The sequence below is a fragment of the Phragmites australis genome, chromosome 5 (assembly GCF_958298935.1).
Source record: "Phragmites australis chromosome 5, lpPhrAust1.1, whole genome shotgun sequence".
Classification (NCBI taxonomy): domain Eukaryota; kingdom Viridiplantae; phylum Streptophyta; class Magnoliopsida; order Poales; family Poaceae; genus Phragmites; species Phragmites australis.
In genome coordinates this window covers 40561557-40583731 of record NC_084925.1, presented here as the reverse complement: position 1 = coordinate 40583731, position 22175 = coordinate 40561557, and the positions used below count along the sequence as shown (strand labels likewise).

The window sequence follows — 22175 nt, the reverse complement described above, 5'->3', positions numbered from 1 at the left end:
ACTGATCAAATCTGAGTTCTGAACTGAGCACATAATTAGACAAGCAGCTTACAGTACAATATGATCTCAGTATCAACTGAATCAGCAATAATAGTCTTCTAGTGTAAGGTGATCATATAAACTTGCCAAATCACAAAGGTTCAAAAACACAGTTCAAAGGTAAAGGGGCCAGTAGGAGATCTAAAATGCGGTTATAGCCACGTTATTAACAAACAGGATATCAGCAATGGAGTTGGTTCAACTACTAAAATCTAAGGAAGATGGCAAACTTCTCCAACTGGTTCGATCCAGCTGAAGAGGAATATCGTTGTACTAGAAACATTTCAAACAATCACATTATGATCTCCTTAGTCTCGTGTACAATCACCAAAATCACAATCCAACATCCAAAAGCACAAAAATTTCGGAGTTCAAAGTCACTTGCCTATACCAGTGCTCTCTTATTCCTCAGTTACCGATACTAACCATCCTTCCCGCAGAGATCTGAGCTTAAGCTTACCGCATCAAGATCGCAGCAACTGACCCGACAGACACCCCGAAAGCGCAAGAGATGGCCACCACCCGCGTCCGGAGCAGCATGAGGTTAACGTTCTTTGTAGCCTGGAGGCACAGCGTGAGCACCTGCAGCCTCGCGTTGGCCTCCATCTTCTGGAAGAAGGTGATGGGTTTGATGGCGCGGCGCAACACCAGGGCCACCGTGAATGGGAACGCGAACGCCACCACGCCCTGCACCGCTGCGGCCGACTCGACCCCGACGGGCGGGGCACCGTAGGCGATCCACGCGCCGGCGGCGAGGTGCGCCCCTCCGAGAAGAGCGAGCGAGGCGCTGAGGCGCTGCACGGTGCGGCAGAGCTCGTCGAGCCCCCGCCGCGTCTCGTCTGCCAGCGGCGACGTGTCGCGCTCCACCGTGGGGCCCTCGATTTCCTGGTGCCGCATAGAATCCGGCGAAGCGGGCGCGGAGGCCGCGCTCGGGTTGGGGTCCGAGGGCCCGGAGGCGGTGGAGTTGGGGCTGGGGTCTGGGGACGTGGAGAAGAAGCGGCGGCAGGGGTGGAGGAGGATGTAGGGGTCGCGGCCATGGGCGAATGACTTCGGGAAGTTTACCGTGGCGGCCACCGTAGGGCTCATAAGGCGGCGGGAGAGGTGGGAGATCGCCATCGGAGCGTGGGAAGGAAAGGTCTCGCGGCGACGGCGCGGTGGCGGCTGCTCCCCTGCTTCGGAGAAGTCTTTTGTTTCCCGAAGTCAAGGGCAAGGCGCAAACATGAAATACGTTTTCTCCCCAGAAAGGCGATAAATTTGGAGTGTGCTTTGCCAGCACACGTGGCAGCACAAGGGGAAACGGAGCACGTGCCGACCGCACCGCTCACGCTCGCCGGCAGGTTCCGGCTGCCTTCCTCTCCAATCCAGCGGCGGCAGCCTATAAAAATCGCCTCTCCTCATCCATTTCCCCCTTTCCTACCTCCGCCTCCTCCCCTCGCCAAGTCGCCACCCTCGCCGCAAGAACGAAGAAATCAAATCAAATCAAGCCAAAATCCCCACCCCACAAGGCTAAGGCCAAGGCCATGGTGGTGTACACGCAGGAGCACGTGTACCGGCACCCGTGGGACCGCGTGACGGCGGCGGCGTGGCGCAAGTTCACGGACCCGGCCTCCCGCACGGCGCTCTCCCACGTCGCCGACGTCCACACCCTCCACCGCCGCCTCGACCCGGCCGCGGGCCGCCTCCACGCCGCGCGATCCATCACCGTCCGGTCCCCGCCGCTGCCCTTCATACTCCGCCGCCTCCTCCCGTCCGCCGCGGCGTCCCCGTCGGGCGCCGCGCTCTGCCACTGCGTCGAGACCTCGCTCGTCGACGCGCCCCGGCAAGCCATGGACGTCGTCGTGCGCAACGTCAGCCTCCGGGGCCTCATCGAGGTCGAGGAGCGCGCGTCCTACCGGCCCCACCCGGACCGGCCCGACGAGTGGACGCAGTTCAGGCAGCAGACCACTATCCGGTGCCGCCCGCTCGCCGCGCTCGCAGCCGTCGCCGAGAAGGTCGAGAACCGATGCGCCGAGAGGTTCCTGCAGAACAGCGCCAAGGGGAGGGAGGTCGTCGAGCGGATCTGCCGGTACCTCGAGGCCGAGGCCGCCGGCGCCGCGCCCTCCGCTGTCTGATATGACCTGATCTGGTTTGCGCCTCCTTCCTTGATCTGATCCGGATCGAAGGGTTCGCTCGATCTGTGCTGCGTTTGCACGGCCAAATCGGTCCTGGCCTCGTATGCATCTTTCGTTTTCTTTTCTTTTGTTTGCAATGATGAGCTGAATCCTGTATGGAATAAAGCTTGAGCCATAGACTTAATTAATTCTTCTGCTATCTATGGAACCAGTTTAACGCCTCGATTTTGTGCATATGCCTTGCCCAAGTCCAATCTGTTATGGAATTGCTGGTGCTTACTGTGCTAATTTGACAGATTGGATAGTGCTGGTGCTTCGATCGATTTATGGCTCAGTGGCTGTTCTGTTTCCTGAAAAAGGCGAAGGCTATTGATGTGTTAATTGTTGAAGCTGGGAACATAGTTCTGTAATTTTAGCGCAACCTGTCCATTTAGTTGATTGGTAAGAATGACATGACATGTATCGTGAATTGCAAAGCATTCTTATACTACAATTGAATTAGAATCATGGCATTTTCCATGTTTCTTGTAAATCTTGTACCTATTAGATGATAGATACTGTGTATCGCTTGCCGCTTTGTTTGTTCACCCTTAATACTGCTGTTTGTTGTAGATTGGCCTTCAGTTTCTTCATAGTGGTGTTGATTCTTGGGGAATATGAACTTATAATATCTTATCTGCCGACGCGGGATAGGCTGCTTGTACTGTTGTGGATAAGTATTTCGTGGAATTATTTGTTTAGTCTACTCAAACTACATAACTTAGAATTGTGGTAAGCCAGCCATAGCTTAACCAGGATGTTTTCGACTGTTCCATTAAGCGGTGTTCTTAATTTCTGAAGAAATATTGCACTCTATCTGTGTGTTCAATCATTACAAGGTTTCAATAAGTTTGGATTCTCACCTACGTCATGGATTTTGTTTTGATGCATTCTTGCATTTACATCTCTACCTCATTAACTAGGCTACGATCCTACATGTCAATATCTTTCCCTGAATCTCCAACTTTCTTCTGACCGTTCATTTCACCTCATGGATTCTGAAGATACTTGAAATGATTTCATTCGATGTCTTTGAGAGCATAAATCAAGTAGTTCTCAAGTGCAAAGTAACAATGTGGTCGCGAGCAACTGCTAGTTCAGAAAACAGGAATGTTCCAGTATATGTTTTCATTACTCTTTTGGCAGGAAATTGTGCATCGAAACGTGCTGATTTCTCTACAAAGCTGCAGATAGCTAATGGTTTTTTACTTGTTTGTGCTCCGCCTGTGAACTTTATGGTTGCAAGCACGTTCTCTGGTCTATCCTTCTTTGCTGCTTCACTGTTCACTCTTTGTTGTTTCTGACCAAGCATATTTGACACTTGTCATCTTTGTGTATGTGAAGACCGCATGTTTTCTACAACGGCGTGATTTGGATTCTGAACTATTTCCTTTTTGTCCCATTGATATTTACCAGTTGCATATATACATGATTGCTCACATTATCTGAGTCACAAAAACAATCAATTCTGTACGTGGATGCTTTTATTCGAGTTTGCATCCACGGTATTGGTGATGTGCTTAGTTATTACCGCATATACAATTTCGGTGTCTATGTCAGTGCTGGAGCTTTGCTTGAATGGCAATGTACATGGTCATCAACAGTCTTATGTTCCAGAATTTCTGAAGACTGGAAGGCACTTAGCTGATATGAATCTGTCTTTGTTGCATATTGCTGTGGAGAACACGCTGCAGCTTCACTATTGCTTACGAGGGGCGTTGCATATCTGTTTTGCTTTGGTCTGGTTAGTCACCCTGCTTAGCTCCGCGTTTCGGATGATTATAGTGATTGTGGGTTATACAGTACAGACTGAAGTTACTGACTGTCTCACTTGTGCAAAAATCAACTTTGACATCGAACGCTATCCGAAGATCACATCACACAGCCTGCAAGCGCAAGCGTCAAGGAGAGCAAGCGGAAAATCTTACAAAAGAAAAGGGGAGAAATAAAAAAAAATGAGAGGAAGGGGGAAAATAAAATATGAATTATCCTCATAAATAGGCCTAATTCAGTGCATATGGGCCGGCCACATGTTTGTGCGAGGAGGCCCAATACGGTAGCAAGCCCTAGCTCACGCCGCTATAAAGGCGCTATCCTGGCGGGTGCGATTAGGGTTTATCTCCTCACGCCGCAGCCTCCTTCGAGCCGAACCCAACCAAAGGAGAAAGGCGAACGCGGCGTTGTCGGCGGCGGCGGCGGCGGCGGCCGAAGATGTCGGAGAAGAAGCGTGGTCCCGGCACCCGCAAGGATGAGGTGGTGACACGCGAGTACACCGTCAACCTCCACAAGCGCCTCCACGGATGGTACCGTCTCCTCTCTCTCTCTCTCTCTCTCTCTCTCTCTCTCTCTCTCTCCCTTCTTCCATTCCCAAGCTCCGCAGCTGCGGCTGAGGAGATCCGCGATCTAAATATTAGTTCTGTGCTTGTGTCGACACGGCGTTAGAGTTGCGCATCGTCTGAGGTGCTGGCGCGGAGGGTTGCGGCCGGCGAGCACTATGTGGGCTTGCGAATGGCTGATACACCTGCTGGGATCGGTATCCTTGACCAGCTAGAGTACAGTTGGAATCATCTGACCGAGCGGGATTAGATTCTTGTGGATCCTGCTCTTGTATTTGATCCCACAATTGCTTTCGCGTAGATCTTCTGCTTTCTGATACTGGTTTTTCTTGGTAAGTAGCCACTATGCCTATTGGTTTTATTGTGAGTGTTGTTTAATTAGGTACCAATCGGGTAGTCAGGTGTCTGCCTTATAATTCCGTAGCTGCACACAGTTACATCCTCGGGAGATGTAATCTGCTCATCGTTACACGTACTGCTTCTCGTTATGCTACCATGTGTTCCATTTGGGTAGTACATTTTTCTTTGTGGACAATGTAACCATAGGTTTGATCCTTCGTTTCTGTTTCATGTAGTTATGTCACTAGTACATAGTTTGCTTTCTTAGTTGTTACTGAGCTATTTAGTGACTATGACTATTGGTTTTATTGCGAGTGTTGTTTGATTAGGTACCAATCGGGTATAGTCAGGTGTCTGCCTTATAATTCTGTGGCTGCACACAGTTACATGCTCGGAAGATGTAATCTGCTTATCGTTACACGTACTGCTTCTCAATATGCTACCATGTGTTCCAATTGGCCAGTACATTTTTCTTTGTGAACTAATCCCTTGGTTGCGATGTAACCATATATCCTTTGTTTCTGTTTCATGTAGTTGTCACTAGTACATAGTTGTTTGCTTTCCTAGTTGTTTCTGAGCTATGCAGTGACTATGACCATTGGTTTTATTGCAAGTGTTGTTTGATTAGGTACCAATCGGGTATAGTCAGGTGTCTGCCTTATAATTCTGTGGCTGCACACTGTTACATCCCCGGGAGATGTAATCTGCTCATCGTTACACGTACTGCTTCTTGTTATGCTACCATGTGTTCCATTTGGGCAGTACATTTTTCTTTGTGAACTAACCCCTGGGTTGCCTTGTAACCATATGTTTGAACCTATTGTTTCCGTTTCATGTAGTTATGTCACTAGTACATAGTTGTTTGTTTTCCTAGTTGTTACTGAACTTTGTTTGTTTGAAGATTTATAACTGATCTAGTAACTTGGTTTGTATTGCCTGGACATAGTCAGGTATTTGTTGTATACAATGTTGTTGTTGATACAGTTTCATGTTCATCGTGTTGATACAGTTTCATGTTCATCGTGTTGATACAGTCACATGTTGCCTTAATATGCTGTCCTGTGTTTCATTTTGGGTGCTACATACATTTAAAGTATGTTTTTTGGCTATTTTTATGATTGTTGCCTTCATATGCTGTCATGTGTTCCATTTTGTCTTGTTACTGAAACTCGTTTCAGCTTCTTGTCAGTTGTATTGCAAATCAGGCTATAGCTGATTTGTCGTTTGTGTTATTAACTGATCACTCAATGATTGTATACAGCACCTTCAAGAAGAAAGCGCCAAATGCCATCAAGGAGATCAGGAAGTTCGCGCAGAAGGCCATGGGCACAACAGATGTCCGGATCGATGTGAAGCTCAACAAGCACATCTGGAGCAGTGGTATCCGGAGCGTGCCAAGGCGAGTACGTGTCAGAATTGCCCGAAAGAGAAACGACGAGGAAGACGCTAAGGAGGAACTCTACTCACTGGTCACAGTTGCTGAGATTCCCCAAGAAGGCCTCAAAGGTTTGGGAACTAAGGTTGTTGAGGATGAGGACTAAGCCTCCAACTATTTGCATTTCGTGCATACCTCTGCCGTTAGCTAAATTTGGGGGTCTTGGTTTAGCTTATTTTATCTACTGTTGATGACTTCTGTAAAAGAAGATTCCAGATGATGCTTATTTCTTTGAAATGCCTGAAATTTTGACGCTGTTTGTCAAATTTGGGATACCTAGACTGGCGTGCGGTGAAATGAAGAGCGATAAAGTGAAGAACCTTATATCTTCTAGTACCGCTACTTAGGCCGGTATTTCCGATCCATATTTCTGTGCAACGTGCTGAGCGCGCCGGGAGCCGGAAATTTGCCGGACCGAAATACTGTAGCGTCGGGAGCTAAAATTTTGCCGATCTTCTGGATTCGAAGGAAGGAGGAGATTAATGTATTATGAAATAAGATAGTTATTGAAGATAAAAAAATAAAGGATACTGTAATAGTATTATAGGAGATGAATTTTTAAAATATCTGCTGAAAATAACTTCAGATTCTTGCCAGTTGTTCGGTAGCTTCATTCGAAGTATTCTCGAGCAAAGTGAAGTAGCGTTGCATTTGTTTATTTACATTTAAGCTGCCTGACGTCGATGATCTGCAATCTAGCCAGTTGAAACCCCAAAAGCGCCCATGTTGACATAATACCACGAGCAAACTCAAACCTACGCTATGCCATATTAGAAATCGAGGGTAACCGGGCAAGCATCCTCAATGGTATTGTCTGCTTGACTTGGTTTCTCCATTTCTCCTAAGCATCTGCACAGTGGAATACCGGTTACGGGGCATTCAGTTCGGATCCATAAAGCTTTGCTGACTCCATAGCTCAGGGGCGTGTCTTATTAACATCTGATGTAAACGACCGGTTAGAGGGAAAACATCTCACGCAGACCTGACAACTCACAAGAAACATAATAAGAACACTAGCTAGGCATGCATTTTTTTCTCCTGGTAAAGAATCTATAGCTCCAAGGCAGCGATTCAATGGTCCGGAACGTTAGTCAAAAATCACTACACAAGGTTAGGATACATGCGATGTGCGACAGAAATTATGGATGGATCTCCACTCTCCAGAGTGTAGTGTCAGCAATTCGTATGCCCTCGACCATCACAAATGAATCTCTGACAAGGAGATGAAACTGTGAGTCCCGGAATTACCTGAGACAGGGCAATGAAAGCCGCAATGAACTGTGGCAGCATAGAGCAGAAGTTTAATTTCAAATATTGAATAATGGGAAGCGAAGCAACTGCTCTGGATGTTAGAATAATCTCATCAGAACCTATCTGCAATTAAGGTAAGCAGAACAGAAGTATTGTAAACCAAATAAACCACACAACTTGGTGTCATGCGTATGAGGTCTAGATTCTAGAACCAACCCACAGCTTGACCAAAAAACTGGTCTAACACATAGTAATGTTGCCTTTGTCTGAACTCTCCTCTAGTGTTTTGTCGGAAAAACTATTTTAACAAATCAAGGAAGAGGCCTCCCCTCTCTAATTTCTTCAAAAGAACAGAAAAAAAGATATATAATAAGTCAAGGATAAGATTTAAGATTTAGACAGGATGAAAAAACTCTACACGATGTGACCACATAGCTTGAAATAACATTTTGTGTGTGTAGCAAGCAAGACATACAGTCACCTTATATGATTTGAGTGCTAAGATGTGTTTCAAGTGCTACATGAGCTCTACTGATAAATGGCAAGAAGGTTAGGTTAGACACCTTAGAGATTCACCGAATTACCAAGTTTAGAGGGCAGATGTAAGGACCTGTTACAGAGCAATTGTTATCCAGTATCACACAACCTCGTAGAACCTACAAAGGTGTGTAGTGCGCAGAATTTCCCAAATCCTAGGGTAATGCATGTTGAACATTTACATGGCACATCAGTTGGTTCAGTTTTGAAATCAAAACCAAAAGCTCAGCATCAAATCTCGTCGTTCAGCTCGCCCGCCCAAACCGTTTTAGATCTAATTAGCATCTAAAATGGTTCGGGTGATCGGGCGGACAGAAAAAATCCGGCCCGTTTTCACCCCTATTAAGCACCAATTAGTGTACATTCTTGAGACAGTAAACTATAGCGCCAAACTGACTCCATAAACAGAGATGCTATTGCACATAACACTGTTAGCACATTTAGTACGGATGCATTTGAATGTTGTAGCCTCCACCATAGTTGTTCATCTCCTACCATATACTACTGCATTTTATCACCATCAGAGACGAGACATAGCAATACAAAGCATATACCTGTGGATCAGAAGTAGACTGCCATCTGAACCCCCTTCTCCACGAACCCACACTTGGCGTAGTAGGCGCACAGCTCGGGGGTGCAGTCGAGGATGACCTTGTAGCAGCCGGCCTCCCTGGCGTTCTCCACGAGGCGGCGCACGACGCGGAGCCCGAGCTCCCTGCCGCGCGCGGCGGCGTCGACCACCACGTCTTCCACGTGCCCCACCTTTCCGCCGCCGCGTAGGAACTTGCGCTCCACGAAGAGGCACCCCGTCGCGAGGATCCGCCGCTCCGTAGCAGCGGAAGAGTGGTCCTCGGCCACGAGGATAACGTGGTCGTCACCTTGGGCCGCGAGCTCGGCGAAGCGCGCGGCAAACTCGGACGCGGTGAGATCTGGGCAGGTGGAGAGCTGGGAAAGGAGGGCCACGAAGCCCCTTTCGTGGTCAGCCAGCTCTAGGCGACGGATGTGGACGGGGTCGTTGGTTTCGGCAACAGCAGCGGCGGCGGCGGCGGCGGGTTCCGGCGAGGGGGATGCCATTTGGGTCCGAGAACTTGGGCGGGGGGCATTTCCATTCGGCTTGGGGAGTTGGAGGTCTTCGTTTTCTGTGCTACACGTCTCACAAGCCGTTGGATGTCGTATCAACGCTCTGGATTGACTATAGCAAAAAGCAGGGGATAAATAGATTTATGCAAGTCAAATGGTGTTTGACCATGGTGAAATCAGGTTTGACAAAGCTCTGGATTTGATGGAAAAAATTATTTGTTAACCTGCTTTTCTACTTGTTCCTGAGTGAGATAAAAAAAGTTCAGTGATATGCTTTGTTTTAGGCTTTTAGCATCTTTAAAATATCAATCGCAACTTGCTTTGAGGTCAAAGAAGGTGGCTAACTTATTTGTTTCTCCATAATTTAGCATCGCTATTCTATTATTTCTCAACCTCTATTCCATGGAAATGGAATTGCCATTTGCTCCTGTACAGCACCATTACCGGCCATTGGCAAGTGGATGTGTAACTTGTCCGGCAATTATGTGTGAGAAGTATTGTATGAAATGGTCACCGGCGGAGAGGAATAGCTAAGTATTTGTTTCGTTTTTAGGACACCGTACTTGTAATGAATATGTATTACTATACGCTTCGGTTGTGTGTGATTGGTGAATCTACCTGTACCATTGAGTAGCAGCGCAAGCTAGATCCACTATTTCTTTCTCCATGGACAAGGAATGATGCACGAGTTATTCATTGGAAAATTTCTTCGCCAGTGATGTCATGAATCCACGTCGACCTAGAAAAGAATATTGGGATTCAGCACTATGCAGGAAATTGGATCCGGTGCCATGGTACTCCAATGAGAACGTGAGCCGTGATAGAGAAGGCTTGACAAACGGGAGTCGGTGAATTAGCCTTAGAAGAATGGGAGTCGTTGAATCACGGGCATCCAAATCTTCTCAAAAGAGGACAAATTGTGTTAAACCCACTCAAACGAATGGATCGAAATTCCTTTTGTGACAATGGAGCAATACTGTGAATTTCGTTTCATGGCTGGACCTGGACAGACATAACAGCTCAGCTAGTATTCCGTTGTGTACACGAGCTATTCAACGTTGAAGCTGGATGCTACTACGTTCGAGTGACAGGCTATTGATCTGAATTCCAGGATAAGGCGTGCTGTATTACAGCTCCATTTAGATAGCCGTCATCAATTCTCAATATAGATCTTAAAACGGTAAAAAAGATTTACTTAATGTTAAACATATATATCAAAGTAATGAACATATAAGATAATTTTTTATTTAAACAAGATTTATCGCTTTAAGATTTACATTGAAAATAAATAATAGCTATATAGACGGTCTGCACAAGGAACCATATGAAAATTACATAATTTTTTTCTCGGGCGCGTGTGGTGTTACGGTCGACGAACTCAACTACCACAACGCCACGTCGCCATCCAATGATTACGTAAGCCAAGTTTAACAGCTTGTTTAACAAAATGGACGGTGCGGATTCACCGACCCGGCGGTTGTCCGGTCCGACGCGCCATCCCGGTCGGTCAATCCCACTCGATCGATCGCTGCCAGTTGTACTTGTACCCTCCCTCCCTCGAAAGCGTCTTCTATTTCCAGTTTTCCACCCTCCGCCGGCTGTGAAGCGCGAGGAATCTGCGTGTGCTGCTCTTCTGAGCTGCGTCGCGTTGGTGATAGGGCCCCTCGTGAGAAGGGAGAAGGGGAGCATGACCACGGAGAGCGGAAGGAGGCAGGGGGTGGTGGTGGCGATCGAGTGCGTGGCGGGCGGGTCGCGGGCGGAGGAGTGGGGGCTCGGGAGCAGCGAGACGGTGCAGACGGGGGACGTCGTGGAGGAGCTGCTCATCGGGGTCGGCGGCCGGGGCGGGCCCGCCGCGCACGCCGCGCCCTTCAAGGGCGGACGCGCCGCGCTGCAGAAGCTGCTGCACGCCGCGTACAAGCGCGGGGACACATCCGTCGAGGTGCGCGTGCGCCGCCCCGCGCAGCAGCAGCAGCTCGTAGGCGGCGGCGCGGAGCTGGCGGCCACGGCCAGGATGCACGCTTGCATCGTGCCGCAGGAGTCCGTCGCCTTCGGCGGCGGCATCGGCCGCAGCCGGCAGTACGTGCTCCGTTCGATCCGCGACCCCAACTACGCCGTCGGGCTCGTCGACCGCATGGAGAGCGAGTGCATCGCCATCCGAGGTAACAATACACACCAGCTGCACACATGCTCGTTTCCTCTTCGCGCAGATTAAATTCAAGATATTTTTCTAACTTTTTTTATCCGCTTTTAGTCCGTACGGACACCCGCTTTTCGTTTTGCGCTAGCTCTAGGAAGAAAAGTAAAAGTCCGCGACTGAGTTTTCGTAACATGCCGGATTGGACTTAGGAAAAACGAAAAACGAAAAACGAGAGGTGCGTGCTTGTGTTGTGCCCTCTGCATGCGACTTTCGTGCACAAAAAGTTGAGCGAGTAGGTTGGCTTGATATGTGACATTTCCACCCTCTTGAGAGAAAATTTGGCGTGTTCACGATAGTGGTTTTGTATGCATGCTAGTATGTTTAGGCATGTACTTGGATCGGTGCAGACTAAGACAGTCAGAAATGGTCACTTCTAAGAGTAGAATACATGATCTGATCGTCTTGTCTAAGGATATGTTCAGAATATCCTGGGTCTGATGGGATAGACTCATGGAGAATAAGTCGCAGAACGTCTTGATAGCATTGTTGTTCTTGTTGTGTTGAGGACTGCTAGTTTGTTGGGAAGTTTCTAGAGTAGCTTGGCCTGCACAAATGCTCTTTTGTTAAGAATATTCAACGGAACATTACGAACAAGCTATCGAAGATCTAGCACTAGATCTTGTTACTTCTTGCATTTGTAAGCTTGTTGCTAATAAGATGCAAACGATGGAGAAATACTTTAAGAAAGTAACCCAGTGATAGGTTACTGAAAGTCATGGTAATTACATTCCCAATCTTAAGATATGGGGAGGTGAGATAAAAACTCGGAAGTTTGCATGCAATGTTTTGACTCTCCTGTCAGTAAAAAAACATCCATTCGCTCTAGTCTAGCTCAAGATGCATACTTCCAGGCAGCAGACACGGGAACACGGCGGGGCACGTTGAATGGAATCAGCATTTAGATTCAGTCATACACGTGACCACTTGCTGATTACTGAATGTCCATCTGACTTGATAATTTGTCTCATATGAGGTGTTTATGCGATGGAAATTCCCAACTTGACCTTTTTACTTCCTGACAAAGTCATGCCACATCGTGCTTGTATTCTCAGTATGAGCAAAACTCCTGCATAATTAGTCTAAAAAACATGCATAATTGCAGATCATGGGAAAGCATTGATCTGAGATTGTGATCTCATCTGCATTTCTAATGTCATGGCCGTCGGCCACCGGCCGTGGTGCGTTCTTTAGGGTCGAGGAGCTTCAGGGTGGTGTGCGCACTGAGTAAGGCGCAGCTGCAGGACGGCTACGTGTCCTACCCGTGGGAGAAGAAGATGAGGGAAGTGCTCCCGATCCCCAACTCCACTAGCTTCCTCTCAATGCTCATCCTGCCCATGGCACTCGACCGTGCCGGCTCCCGCTACAACTCCGTAGACGACACCCTGGCCCGCGCCAACGCATGGATCCTCTCGTCCCAGGCATCGGGGGTGCCCATCATGTTCTTGAACGTCCAGACCGAGGCCCTCCTCACCAAGGTCCGTAACGATCAAAATTGTATGAATGCTTCTGTGCGGTGTACGCCTTTTTTGATGATCTGACGTTCTTGGTGCAGATCTCCGGCGAGACGGCCTCCACAACGGTCAACGCGGGGTCACTGGCCGACCTCCCGAACCTCGCCAACGCCAGCCTTTACGGGTTCGAGGACTACCACGGCGTGGACATCGGCGTGGTGAAGGCAGTGCGCGTTTGGTACACGGCCGGCGCCGGAGAGATGCCGGTGGAGATCACCCTCGACGAGGGCGACACCAGGCTCGGCTTCGCCATTAGCCGCACCGAGGAGGTACGCGAACACGTCTTACTCGCTACAGTCTCTCCGCTGTACCGCGCGTGTTTCATGTGTCCGAGCTCTCAAATCACTTGTGACTGAGCAGGGTTTCATCTACGTCTCGTCCGTCATGGAGGACAACGGCGACCGCCAGGCGCCGTCAACGCGGTCGGGGCTCCGCGACCTCTACCGGGAGGCGAAGCGCGCGTCCAAGCTGCTGGTCATCTCGAGGGTGTCGGGCCAAAAGGTGCTGCCGTGGATGGTGTCGACGTCCGGCGCCATCCGGTGCTTCGACACCGTGTCCCTCAGCCAAATCCTGTCCCTGCACCGGCACGCGCTGCGGCCGATCCTGCTCCACGTACTCATGTGGGACGGCAAGCCCGACGCACCGGCTCGCCCGGGGCGCGAGCCCTGCCCGCTGCCGCTGCCACAACCGTCCCCAGCGTTCGCTGAGCTGCCGCGGCAGAACTCGTTTGCTTGCATGGAGCAACCGGTGCAGGCGGAGGGAGGGGCCGGGATCATGCAGGGGAGGGACACCGCAGGCGACGCATCCTTCAGGTTCCATAATTTCTCGCTGCCCAGCAACTGGGTCTGATAAACACGCCAACGGGGCACAAGCTGGACACCCTAGTGAGTTGCGGTTTTGTGTACATATGTGTATTTCCACGAATGGGTTTGTGTTGAGAAATAGTGTCCCACATTGCATGAAGTGTAATTTTGATCAATGAAATATTGGCATATTTGCTTTGTTTTAGCTGTACTATAGACACTACAGAATGCAGTAGGAGAAGAATAACAGCTTCAGCATAGATTTTAAATATGACATTCATGGACAACAAGGGAGATATGAGATATCACTGGCACGCTTAATGTGCTGATTCTTCTTCCTTTTTTTATTTTTACTTCACAAGTAATATCAGTGTGGTACACAAAAGGGTATCTGCTATCTTAACGAGAGAATTGAACGTCAATGAACATAGTTTGCATAGACATAAAGGGTGCATTGGGAACAACAGAAGCACCCTCCATATGCCAACGTTTGGAAATGAAGACACTACAAGTATCAGTTTGGATAATTTAATTTTGCATTCTGATATCTGTCAGTTATATGATATCCAGATTTATCTGCTGCGTAAAGTCTATAATCCATCCTTTCCTTTCAGGTTAATCACTGAAAGCTCCTGTTCGACATAATCACCAGCGCATATTGGTGGATAGGAGTGAGCATTGGGTGTTCCAGCAAAGTGGCCCAGTGGCTTAAGAATTGCATCAGAAGCAATGTGTGCGAATAACTGTTTAGACAAACAGACAACGTGTTAGTTAACAAGTCATCAGAGCGCATAGGATTTAACAGGTGGACAACTTCTCATGAATTCCTAGCGACGAACTAGATAACATAGCAAGGAAATTGACAGTGCTTACAGTTGACGAAACCCGCCACAAGCTTCTATTTTGCTCTTTTGCCAATGCTATAGCCTCTAGCGTTCTCTTGGTTACCACAACCTCATGCATTCCAGCCAAACACTCACCACCGGTAAGCCATTCCAGCTGTGCAGGAAAAAAACATCTAATTAGTGAAGAGTTGTACAGTGGCACACCTTTTCTTTATTTCACAGAAACACCCAAGATTCCAGAAATAAGCCCCAGCTTTCACTTGTTTACCACTTCTGTCGAAGTATTTTGATACTTCAGAGAAAAGATTCACATCTAAAAGTAGAACTTGATTTCTATGATGACAACAGCATCGATTATGAAAACAAGTACGCACAAAATAGGACAAAACAAATATGATATCATCAAACTGAAAAGGTTCACCCCCAAAAATTTTGCATAAAGATAAGTCCAGTAAAAGTGTTAAATCTAACCTGTTTCCCTGACTGAATGAGAAGGCAGCCAACAGGAACCTTCACCTCCATCTTTTTACCATTCTTTAACCAGATGTTCAGGCCTGGAAATCTACTACGACCATGTATAGTCAAGAAATTAAGATCATAATGGAACCCAGCAAAAACCGTGCCCTCAAAACCATGACGCTGCAGGTCGCTTCCAGTTGGTGCTAGCAGGTGTGGTCCCTAGTATTCACAAGAATGATTGAGCAATCCCAATGAGATGATTGCAAAACTTGAATGTGAATACCATGTATAAAACTACATATGTTTAATTTTATGGCTGCAGAATCAAAGAGCTCATACTGCACATTTTTAGGGGAATAGAGAGCTTAAAGTACGCCTTAGAACCCACTAAGGTACTTTCAGTTTACTAAGTAAACAAAGTGATGGGACTTGGCATTATTTTAAGACTGGGTATCTCAAGTAGATTTACAAATTACAACGGAACGAGAGTACAAAGAATTACAATATTACCTCCTTCATCAAAGAAATAAATGCATCCTTTGGCAAGTCAAATCCAATTGCAGCCATCTCAGCAACAACCTACGTAAACCATATGGCACAACCAAGATAGTATAATACAGCAACACCAAACAATATATCACCTCACTGCAGAAAACATGCTTTTCATCAGAAAAGGTACCATGAATGGTATATGTACCTCAATTGCAGAAATCATTTTAGAACCCCAGGAATCCATTGTCTCTTTCCACTCGGGTAATCCCTCAGGGATAACAGGTTCTGAGTTCAGCTCCTAAACAAGGTTACTTAGCAGCTCAGTATACAGAACAGCTAATTACCACTCATCATGATACATGGCATATGCCAGTTTCTAGAATGACATCACGCGGAATAGATCACAACCATGAAGCGGGTATTCGCAGGGCGAGGACCCACTCTCCACATGTACCGCCATTTCGGGTCCGGTCCTTTAGGGGTGGCTGGTTGAAACTCCTCGGGCATACTCCTGATCTTCTCCTGCATGTCCTTGTCGACCAAGCTGCGAGGAACCTCCACACCTTCGGGTGTCACTCCAACCTTCTCATGAACAATCATAAACAAAAGCCATCGTCAATTCAGGTTTTTACCATACATTGAGCACAGTCTTGGAATGCATCGATTGAGCGTGTCACGGCGATTTCACAATGCAACCGATCGCATTGGTGCGATCTAGATCCAACAAAAGTGGTGTCGATTCCAGCATCGTGAATTCAGGTTTTAGAGCCGTCCGAATTCCCAGACCCACACCTCCGATCCCATCAAACCGCGTGCTGAATGTGCCTAACAAAAAGAAAAGGAACGGGAGGGGGCGGGTACCTGGTAGTGGAGGTGGGGGCGTTCCTGGAGGCGCTTCGCGTCGGCGGATCGGGCGAAGTAGCGCTCGACGACGTCGAGGAAGCGGTCGTTGTCGGCGGCGGAGCAGCGCGGGTCCTTCACCAGCAGCGCCCCCGTGTCCCGCAGGCTGGCGCTCACCGTCGCGCACAGGGCGCGCAGCACCTCCTCATCCGCCGGCGCCGCGGCGACCCCGAGGTACGGCGCGAGATCTACCACGGGGAGGTCCATGGGCTGCGCGGCGCGGGAGAGCCGAGTCGAAATCGCTACTGCGTCGAAATGCGAGGGGATCACTCGCGCGGACTGGTGAAATAATGTGCTGGAGTGGAACAAAGAGCAGAGGAATGATGCGTGAAGGAACCCAGAGGGAGAGGCGGAGCCGGAACGGCAAACCGGGTGCGCACGGAACCGGTTTGGATAGAGTTGCTCGCGACCCGGCTGGCCGCTGCTGCACACTGACGCACGCGATTGGAAAAGTGTGTTCAATAAGAGAAAAGCGACAAAGCGCCTTCTATTTTTCTGTGTCCATTTGCGGTGGCTGTCCAGATTTACAACTCTTTTTTCTAAAAAATGTGTATGCTGTATTGAAGAAGTTGCAACATATTGCTAATGTGGTGTTTGGTTAGGTGATTTTTAGGCATAATACGATTATGCTCATCTGATTTTCTTACATTTGTTTGTTGGACAAGCTCCATAATATGTGAATCTACTTAATTCTGATTTTCCTTTCTTTTAATTATAAACAGATAATGATATAACTCTGAGCTAAGACGACGCTCCCAACAAAGTTGAGAACGACGAATCCACCCCTACGCTTTCCCTTCGCGAGCTTCGTGCCTCCGTTGGTGACTCGCTCACCATCTCATTGTTGGTGAGAGCTTGACAATTGTCTTCTCTCTCTCTTAATATGCGTATGTCTGCATAGCCGAGATCGGGAATGGCGTATCTGAAGGAAGGAAGGAGGAGCACGTCGTCATCATCCACATACAAGGTTCATGACACCATATGGGGTTCAATTTGTTAGTCTTGTAGCTCTTCCTTGGGAGGATTCGATCAGATTAATTTGCTCAATAATATGGTATCAAATATTGCTATATGATCAAAATGAACAATGAACAGGATCATTCATACCGTTGCTAATTCCCCTATAATTTGTTTCCATTTGTGTTTACGTTATCACTTTATGAACCAACACACCACGTAAGTGTTTCCACAAGAACAAATATACATACACACCATTCCAACCTGCATATGGTAGCCAATTGGCTATCATCTATATTTGGTGATGGGTTGTAAAGGCTACCAGTACAATTCAGTTTCGCTAGGAGGCAAATAATTTCACTCCAACTATTCACGCGTGAGAGGTAAACATATGAATTTATGGTTAAATGAAACTTCTTTAGTCCACTTGTTCATTTTAAAGAGTGGGATGACTCAACCATGACAACTCGTCTCTCATAAACATAAAAAGAACAAGAGCCGGTTAGTTTCAACAAATATGGAGGATGAGACCGTAACAAATTTGTTCACTATGGAAGAGATGATTTTCCAAACTAAGCACCTATTGTTATCCTTTTGGAGAAAGCTTAGTGCAATTCTCTTTTGTAGTAAAATAATGGGAAATAGCTTTTTTTTAAGGGGAAATCGTGGAAAATAGTCAAGAGTTTCTAATCTCCCATGGCAGCTAAAGGCCATGAGATGACCTCACGTTACCATGGGCCATCCCAATCACCTTTCTTATAGGGCCACAAATTCGTCTGTAAATAAATCCAAACGGTCTAAAGCCTACTTAGTTTTGGTCACCCGGATTCAAGGGAACAGTGAATGAAAGCAATGCTTAACAAAACTATAGATTCCACTAAGAAACAAAACACCTCTCAAAAAGAAAGCCTAAGAAAGAAAAACAAAACTATGCAATCCTCTCTTAAAAAAGGAATTATCTCTCTCTGTTTTTCCTTTTGCAAAAGTAACAGGAGCTCTGTCAATCAACTAAGCAAAGAAGAGCAAGTTTTTACAAACAGTGGTCATGAGGACCAAACCATCCAGCAAGGGAGGACACAAGATGAAAATTGAGTGGGGGCACCTACGTCTATGAAGCTTGTTGGAGAGGGGGTTGTGACTGTCGATCCTGAAGCCGAGGCTGCAGACGGAGTGCCAAGGGCCGATGGAGTATGTAGGGTCTCTCTTCCGGGTGGTGACCGAAGAGTAAACACCGCATTGTACCTTAGGCATGTAGTAGAAGTTTTTCATTTCTTTGATAGGCTTGTGTTGCTGTTGTGGTCATAGTTCTTCTGTGTTGACTAGCCCTTCTACTCACTCCGCACCCCCGACCACCTCCATCGACCAACGCAGTCAGGAAGCAGTGGCCAAGTGTGAATTTAGGTTTGCAATCGAGCGAGAGACCCTGTAGAGCGATCTTTGAGGTTAGTCAACCTTGACATGGACTAAGCCACGTGTAGTCTTAGGCTAGCCGAGTAAGACTCGACGAGCTGACTCCTGTGTGTTTTACGATCTGTTTCTTCGACCAACTTGTCGAGAGTTGCTTATGATACGAAGGGACCTGGAGCAAATGATGATGGAAGACAACTAGTGGCGGGCGTATTTCCATGATTGCCTTAGTCAAAAATTTTATCCCTTCGACTCGTTGCTTCGGTCCGTCGACGTTCGAGTTTGCCTAACTCCCGGGAGCACCGTGATTGGTCACAAAAATTGGCTCTTGGTGGCCTATGAGGAGGCGGGTGTACTCGAGCAGAGGCTTCATGGGACCGTCGGTGATCATCTATTTGAGGTCAGTGTATACGGCACATGCCTTGCCCTTGCCTGTGTTAGTGAGCACTTTCCCAATCTCAACCTTGCCTCGGCAGTCTCTGAAGGCTTTGCTGGTGCCCGAAAGACCACAGAGGAGCTTCATGACCTTGCATACTCATTTCTATTCGCAACTCGCCCCTTTCTTTGGATCGTCCGGTTCAAACCACTGGAAAGTGTCTTCAGATCTTGGGGACACTGAACAGATTTTTAGAATAGCCTCTGGGCATTACCCTTTCTTCTAAATAGATTTTCCTTGTGCTCATGTGGTGAGTAGTCTCTGATTGCTCGTTACACCTATCGGGGGTCAAGGTTTTTCATACCGCTCGCTAGTTAGGTATATGGCATTTGCAACAGCTTTTAGCACAGCAATCTCTTTGTTCGCGACCAGCGCTTGACCCGAATTAGGAATTGCAGTATCTTGGCTATTTTCCTTCAGTCGTCCACATCCCTGACATTGTGCGAGCGGCAATTTTCTTCCCCTCTAAGTGACTTGGTACTCACAATATGCATGAACTGGCAAAATAATCTAGGAGCATAAAAAGGAAAACAAATCCAATACTACTCTAGTCCCCAATCGTTTGATCGGTAGAAGGGTTATCAGCCAGACGGTCTAACCTTTGAATCGGAAAAACTTGAAAGCCGAGGATAGTCCGCTCTTGTTCAGGAGATCCTGCAAAATAGAGAAAATGGGCTTACGCTCGAGCAACCTTACACACTTGAGTAACTGGTATATGCTGCATGAATTGTGTAATACTCGACCGTTCTCGATGGTTAGCTTGACCGCACCAGGTCGGGTAACCTCGACCACTTTGTAGGGCCCTTCCCACTTGGGGGAGAGCTTGTTCCCTCCTACCTTATTCTGAATTTTCCTTAGGACGAGGTCACCTACAACCAGGGTTTGCTTTCGTACCTTGCAGTCATGGTAACGCTTGAGGCCTTGCTGTTATCGTGCTGCTCGAATTAGAGCGCGATCGCAGAACTCTTCGATCAGGTTTATGTCATCCTCCCATCGAGCCACCTGATCATGATCCGAGTTACTGGTTACACGAGGAGACTAGAGGATGATCTCGGAGGGGAGCATTGCTTCAGCACCAAACATTAGGAAGAATGGAGTTTCGGTCGTGGCTCTGCTGGGGGTCGTTCACAGGGACCAGAGTATTGTGGGGAATTTGTCCACCCAATGTCTCGAATAGCTCTGAAGTTGATTGAAAGACTCGAGTTTTGACCCCTTGTAGTACCATCCCATTTGCCTTTTCATCCTGCCCATTGCTCTAGGGGTGTGGCACCAATGCGTAGTATACTTTGATCCCAATCTCGTCGCAGTAGTCTTTAAAAGCGCTACTGATGAACTGAGCCATGTTGTTTGTAATTATGCGGTTTGGAATGCCAAACCGTACTACCAGCCCTTTTATGAACTTAATCATTGTCGCGGCGGTGATCTTCCTAATTGGCTTAGCCTCAATCCACTTAGTAAATTTATCGAATTCCACGAATAGGAATTCGAAACTGCCAAGGGCTTTTGGGAAACGTCCCATAATATTGAGCCCCCAAACAGCGAAAGACCAAGTGAGTGGTATGATTTGTAATGCTTGGGCTGGTAGGTTGGTCTATCGGTCATGGTACTGACACGGCTCGCACTGTTTCACCAGCTCGCAAGCATCCTCGAGGGTCGTGGGCCAATAGAATCCTTGCTGTAATGCTTTTCCTACCAGAGTACGGTATGAAGCATTGTTACCACATATACCTCCGTGGATATCAGAGAGTAAGATGCTCATATCTTCTTGGGTGATGCATTTTAGCAAAAGATCGTTGCTCCCCTGCGCTACAGATGTCCTTCTACCAAGGAGTATCTACGGGCTTGTCGTGTGACCCTTTCTGCTGATGCATCATCGTCAGGGATTGCTCAATTACAAAGATATACCAAGATCTGATCCATCCAAGTTACACTCAATCAAGCCGGTGTTGCCTTCAATGGTGTTACCTCGGGTGCTCCGTTTCCGAGTGGAGATCCCCTTCACTTTGCCTCAGGGCCACACTGGATGGTCGTGTGACTCTTTCTTCAAAGACTCTGACTAGGACAAGTGCATAAGAAGAAGCTAGATAGGCCAGCTCATCAGCGAGGAAGTTGTCCCTATGCTGGACAAGCTTAACCTTGAAACCAATAAAATGTCACTCCAACTTTCTCACTTTAGCGAGGTGCACCACCATTGTTCGGTCTGAACACTGAAAATCCTTTTGCACTTGGTTTATGACCAATAGCGAGTCCTCTTTCGCTAGTAGCTATTTTATACCAAGTGCGGAAGGTGCTCTCATTCCGGACAAGAGACCCTTATATTCTGCAGCATTGTTAGTAGCAGAAAAATATAATTGAACCACGTACCTGATGTTCTCGACGGTCGATGAGGTCAAGACCACTCCAGCCCCCGCTCCCTTCGGTGTGAATGACCCGTCGAAGTTCATGGTCCAGTGCTCTTCTGCCTCTAGTTGATGTTCTTGCCTGGGCTCTAAGGATGACCACTCGGCCACAAAATTGACCTACGTATGGGACTTGATAGCCATCCAGGGGATGAACTGAATATCGAACTCCCGGAGCTGCACTACCCACTTAGCTGTTCTCCCTACTGCATCCTTGTTGTGGAGGATCTCCCTAATCGGGAGCAAGGAGACTACCTTAATTTTGTGGGCACTGGAAATAGTGCATGAGCTTACAAAAGGTCATCAACGCGGCATGCATCAGCTTATATGCCTGTGGGTATCGAGCTTTCACGTCGTGTAGGACTTCATTGACGTAGTAGATTGGTCGCTAAATACATTCACGCTTGACGACCAGGACCACGCTCGCAACTTGCGGGGTAGCTGCAACATAGAGCAGGAGCTCCTCGTTTGGTCGAGGAGCGGTTAGTATACAAGGGGAAGAGAGGTTCCTTTTGAGATTTTGAAAAGATGCCTCTACTTCTAGCGTTCACATGAAATAGTCACTTTTCTTCAGGAGCTTGAAGAGCGGCAGCGCCTTCTCT

At 47.6% G+C, this 22175-nt stretch overlaps 6 protein-coding genes across 13 annotated transcripts; 3 read left to right on the top strand and 3 right to left on the bottom strand.

Annotated features, from left to right (window-relative positions):
* Nucleotides 1-307: 307 nt before the first annotated feature.
* Nucleotides 308-1262, bottom strand: LOC133919674 (uncharacterized). Its single transcript, XM_062364137.1, has one exon. The coding sequence runs from the start codon at nt 1153-1155 to the stop codon at nt 496-498; it is 660 nt and encodes a 219-aa protein (XP_062220121.1). The 5' UTR covers nt 1156-1262; the 3' UTR covers nt 308-495.
* Nucleotides 1254-2372, top strand: LOC133919675 (uncharacterized). The gene has a single exon (XM_062364138.1). It carries the CDS (start codon nt 1560-1562, stop codon nt 2148-2150), a length of 591 nt encoding a protein of 196 aa, XP_062220122.1. The 5' UTR covers nt 1254-1559; the 3' UTR covers nt 2151-2372.
* Nucleotides 2373-3914: 1542 nt separating this feature from the next.
* On the bottom strand, nt 3915-9237 carry LOC133919676 (probable glucosamine 6-phosphate N-acetyltransferase 2). 8 transcript variants are annotated; one of them, XR_009909946.1, is made up of 3 exons: nt 8642-9235; nt 7420-7511; nt 6892-7238 (listed from the first exon to the last, which is right to left on the bottom strand). XR_009909946.1 is itself a non-coding variant. In XM_062364143.1 (2 exons), the coding sequence occupies exon 1, from the start codon at nt 9159-9161 to the stop codon at nt 8649-8651; it is 513 nt and encodes a 170-aa protein (XP_062220127.1). In that variant the 5' UTR covers nt 9162-9237; the 3' UTR covers nt 3915-4075; nt 8642-8648. The 8 variants fall into 8 exon arrangements, 7 of the variants coding, with proteins under 7 accessions (XP_062220127.1, XP_062220129.1, XP_062220130.1 ...); XM_062364143.1 differs by lacking the exons at nt 6892-7238; nt 7420-7511 and adding an exon at nt 3915-4075 and having other exon boundaries at nt 8642-9237; XM_062364145.1 differs by lacking the exon at nt 7420-7511 and having other exon boundaries at nt 8642-9237.
* LOC133919678 (large ribosomal subunit protein eL31-like) lies at nt 4291-6551 on the top strand. Its single transcript, XM_062364147.1, has 2 exons — nt 4291-4492; nt 6126-6551. The coding sequence occupies exons 1-2, from the start codon at nt 4401-4403 to the stop codon at nt 6403-6405; spliced, it is 372 nt and encodes a 123-aa protein (XP_062220131.1). The 5' UTR covers nt 4291-4400; the 3' UTR covers nt 6406-6551.
* A 1506-nt stretch (nt 9238-10743) lies between the features above and the next one.
* LOC133919671 (uncharacterized) lies at nt 10744-13968 on the top strand. Its single transcript, XM_062364135.1, has 4 exons — nt 10744-11326; nt 12556-12839; nt 12917-13144; nt 13236-13968. The coding sequence occupies exons 1-4, from the start codon at nt 10855-10857 to the stop codon at nt 13722-13724; spliced, it is 1473 nt and encodes a 490-aa protein (XP_062220119.1). The 5' UTR covers nt 10744-10854; the 3' UTR covers nt 13725-13968.
* A 13-nt stretch (nt 13969-13981) lies between these two features.
* Nucleotides 13982-16768, bottom strand: LOC133919672 (uncharacterized). Its single transcript, XM_062364136.1, has 7 exons — nt 16336-16768; nt 15883-16056; nt 15680-15772; nt 15493-15561; nt 14995-15201; nt 14552-14677; nt 13982-14421 (listed from the first exon to the last, which is right to left on the bottom strand). Exons 1-7 carry the CDS (start codon nt 16579-16581, stop codon nt 14269-14271), a joined length of 1068 nt encoding a protein of 355 aa, XP_062220120.1. The 5' UTR covers nt 16582-16768; the 3' UTR covers nt 13982-14268.
* Between the last annotated feature and the right edge of the window lie 5407 nt (nt 16769-22175).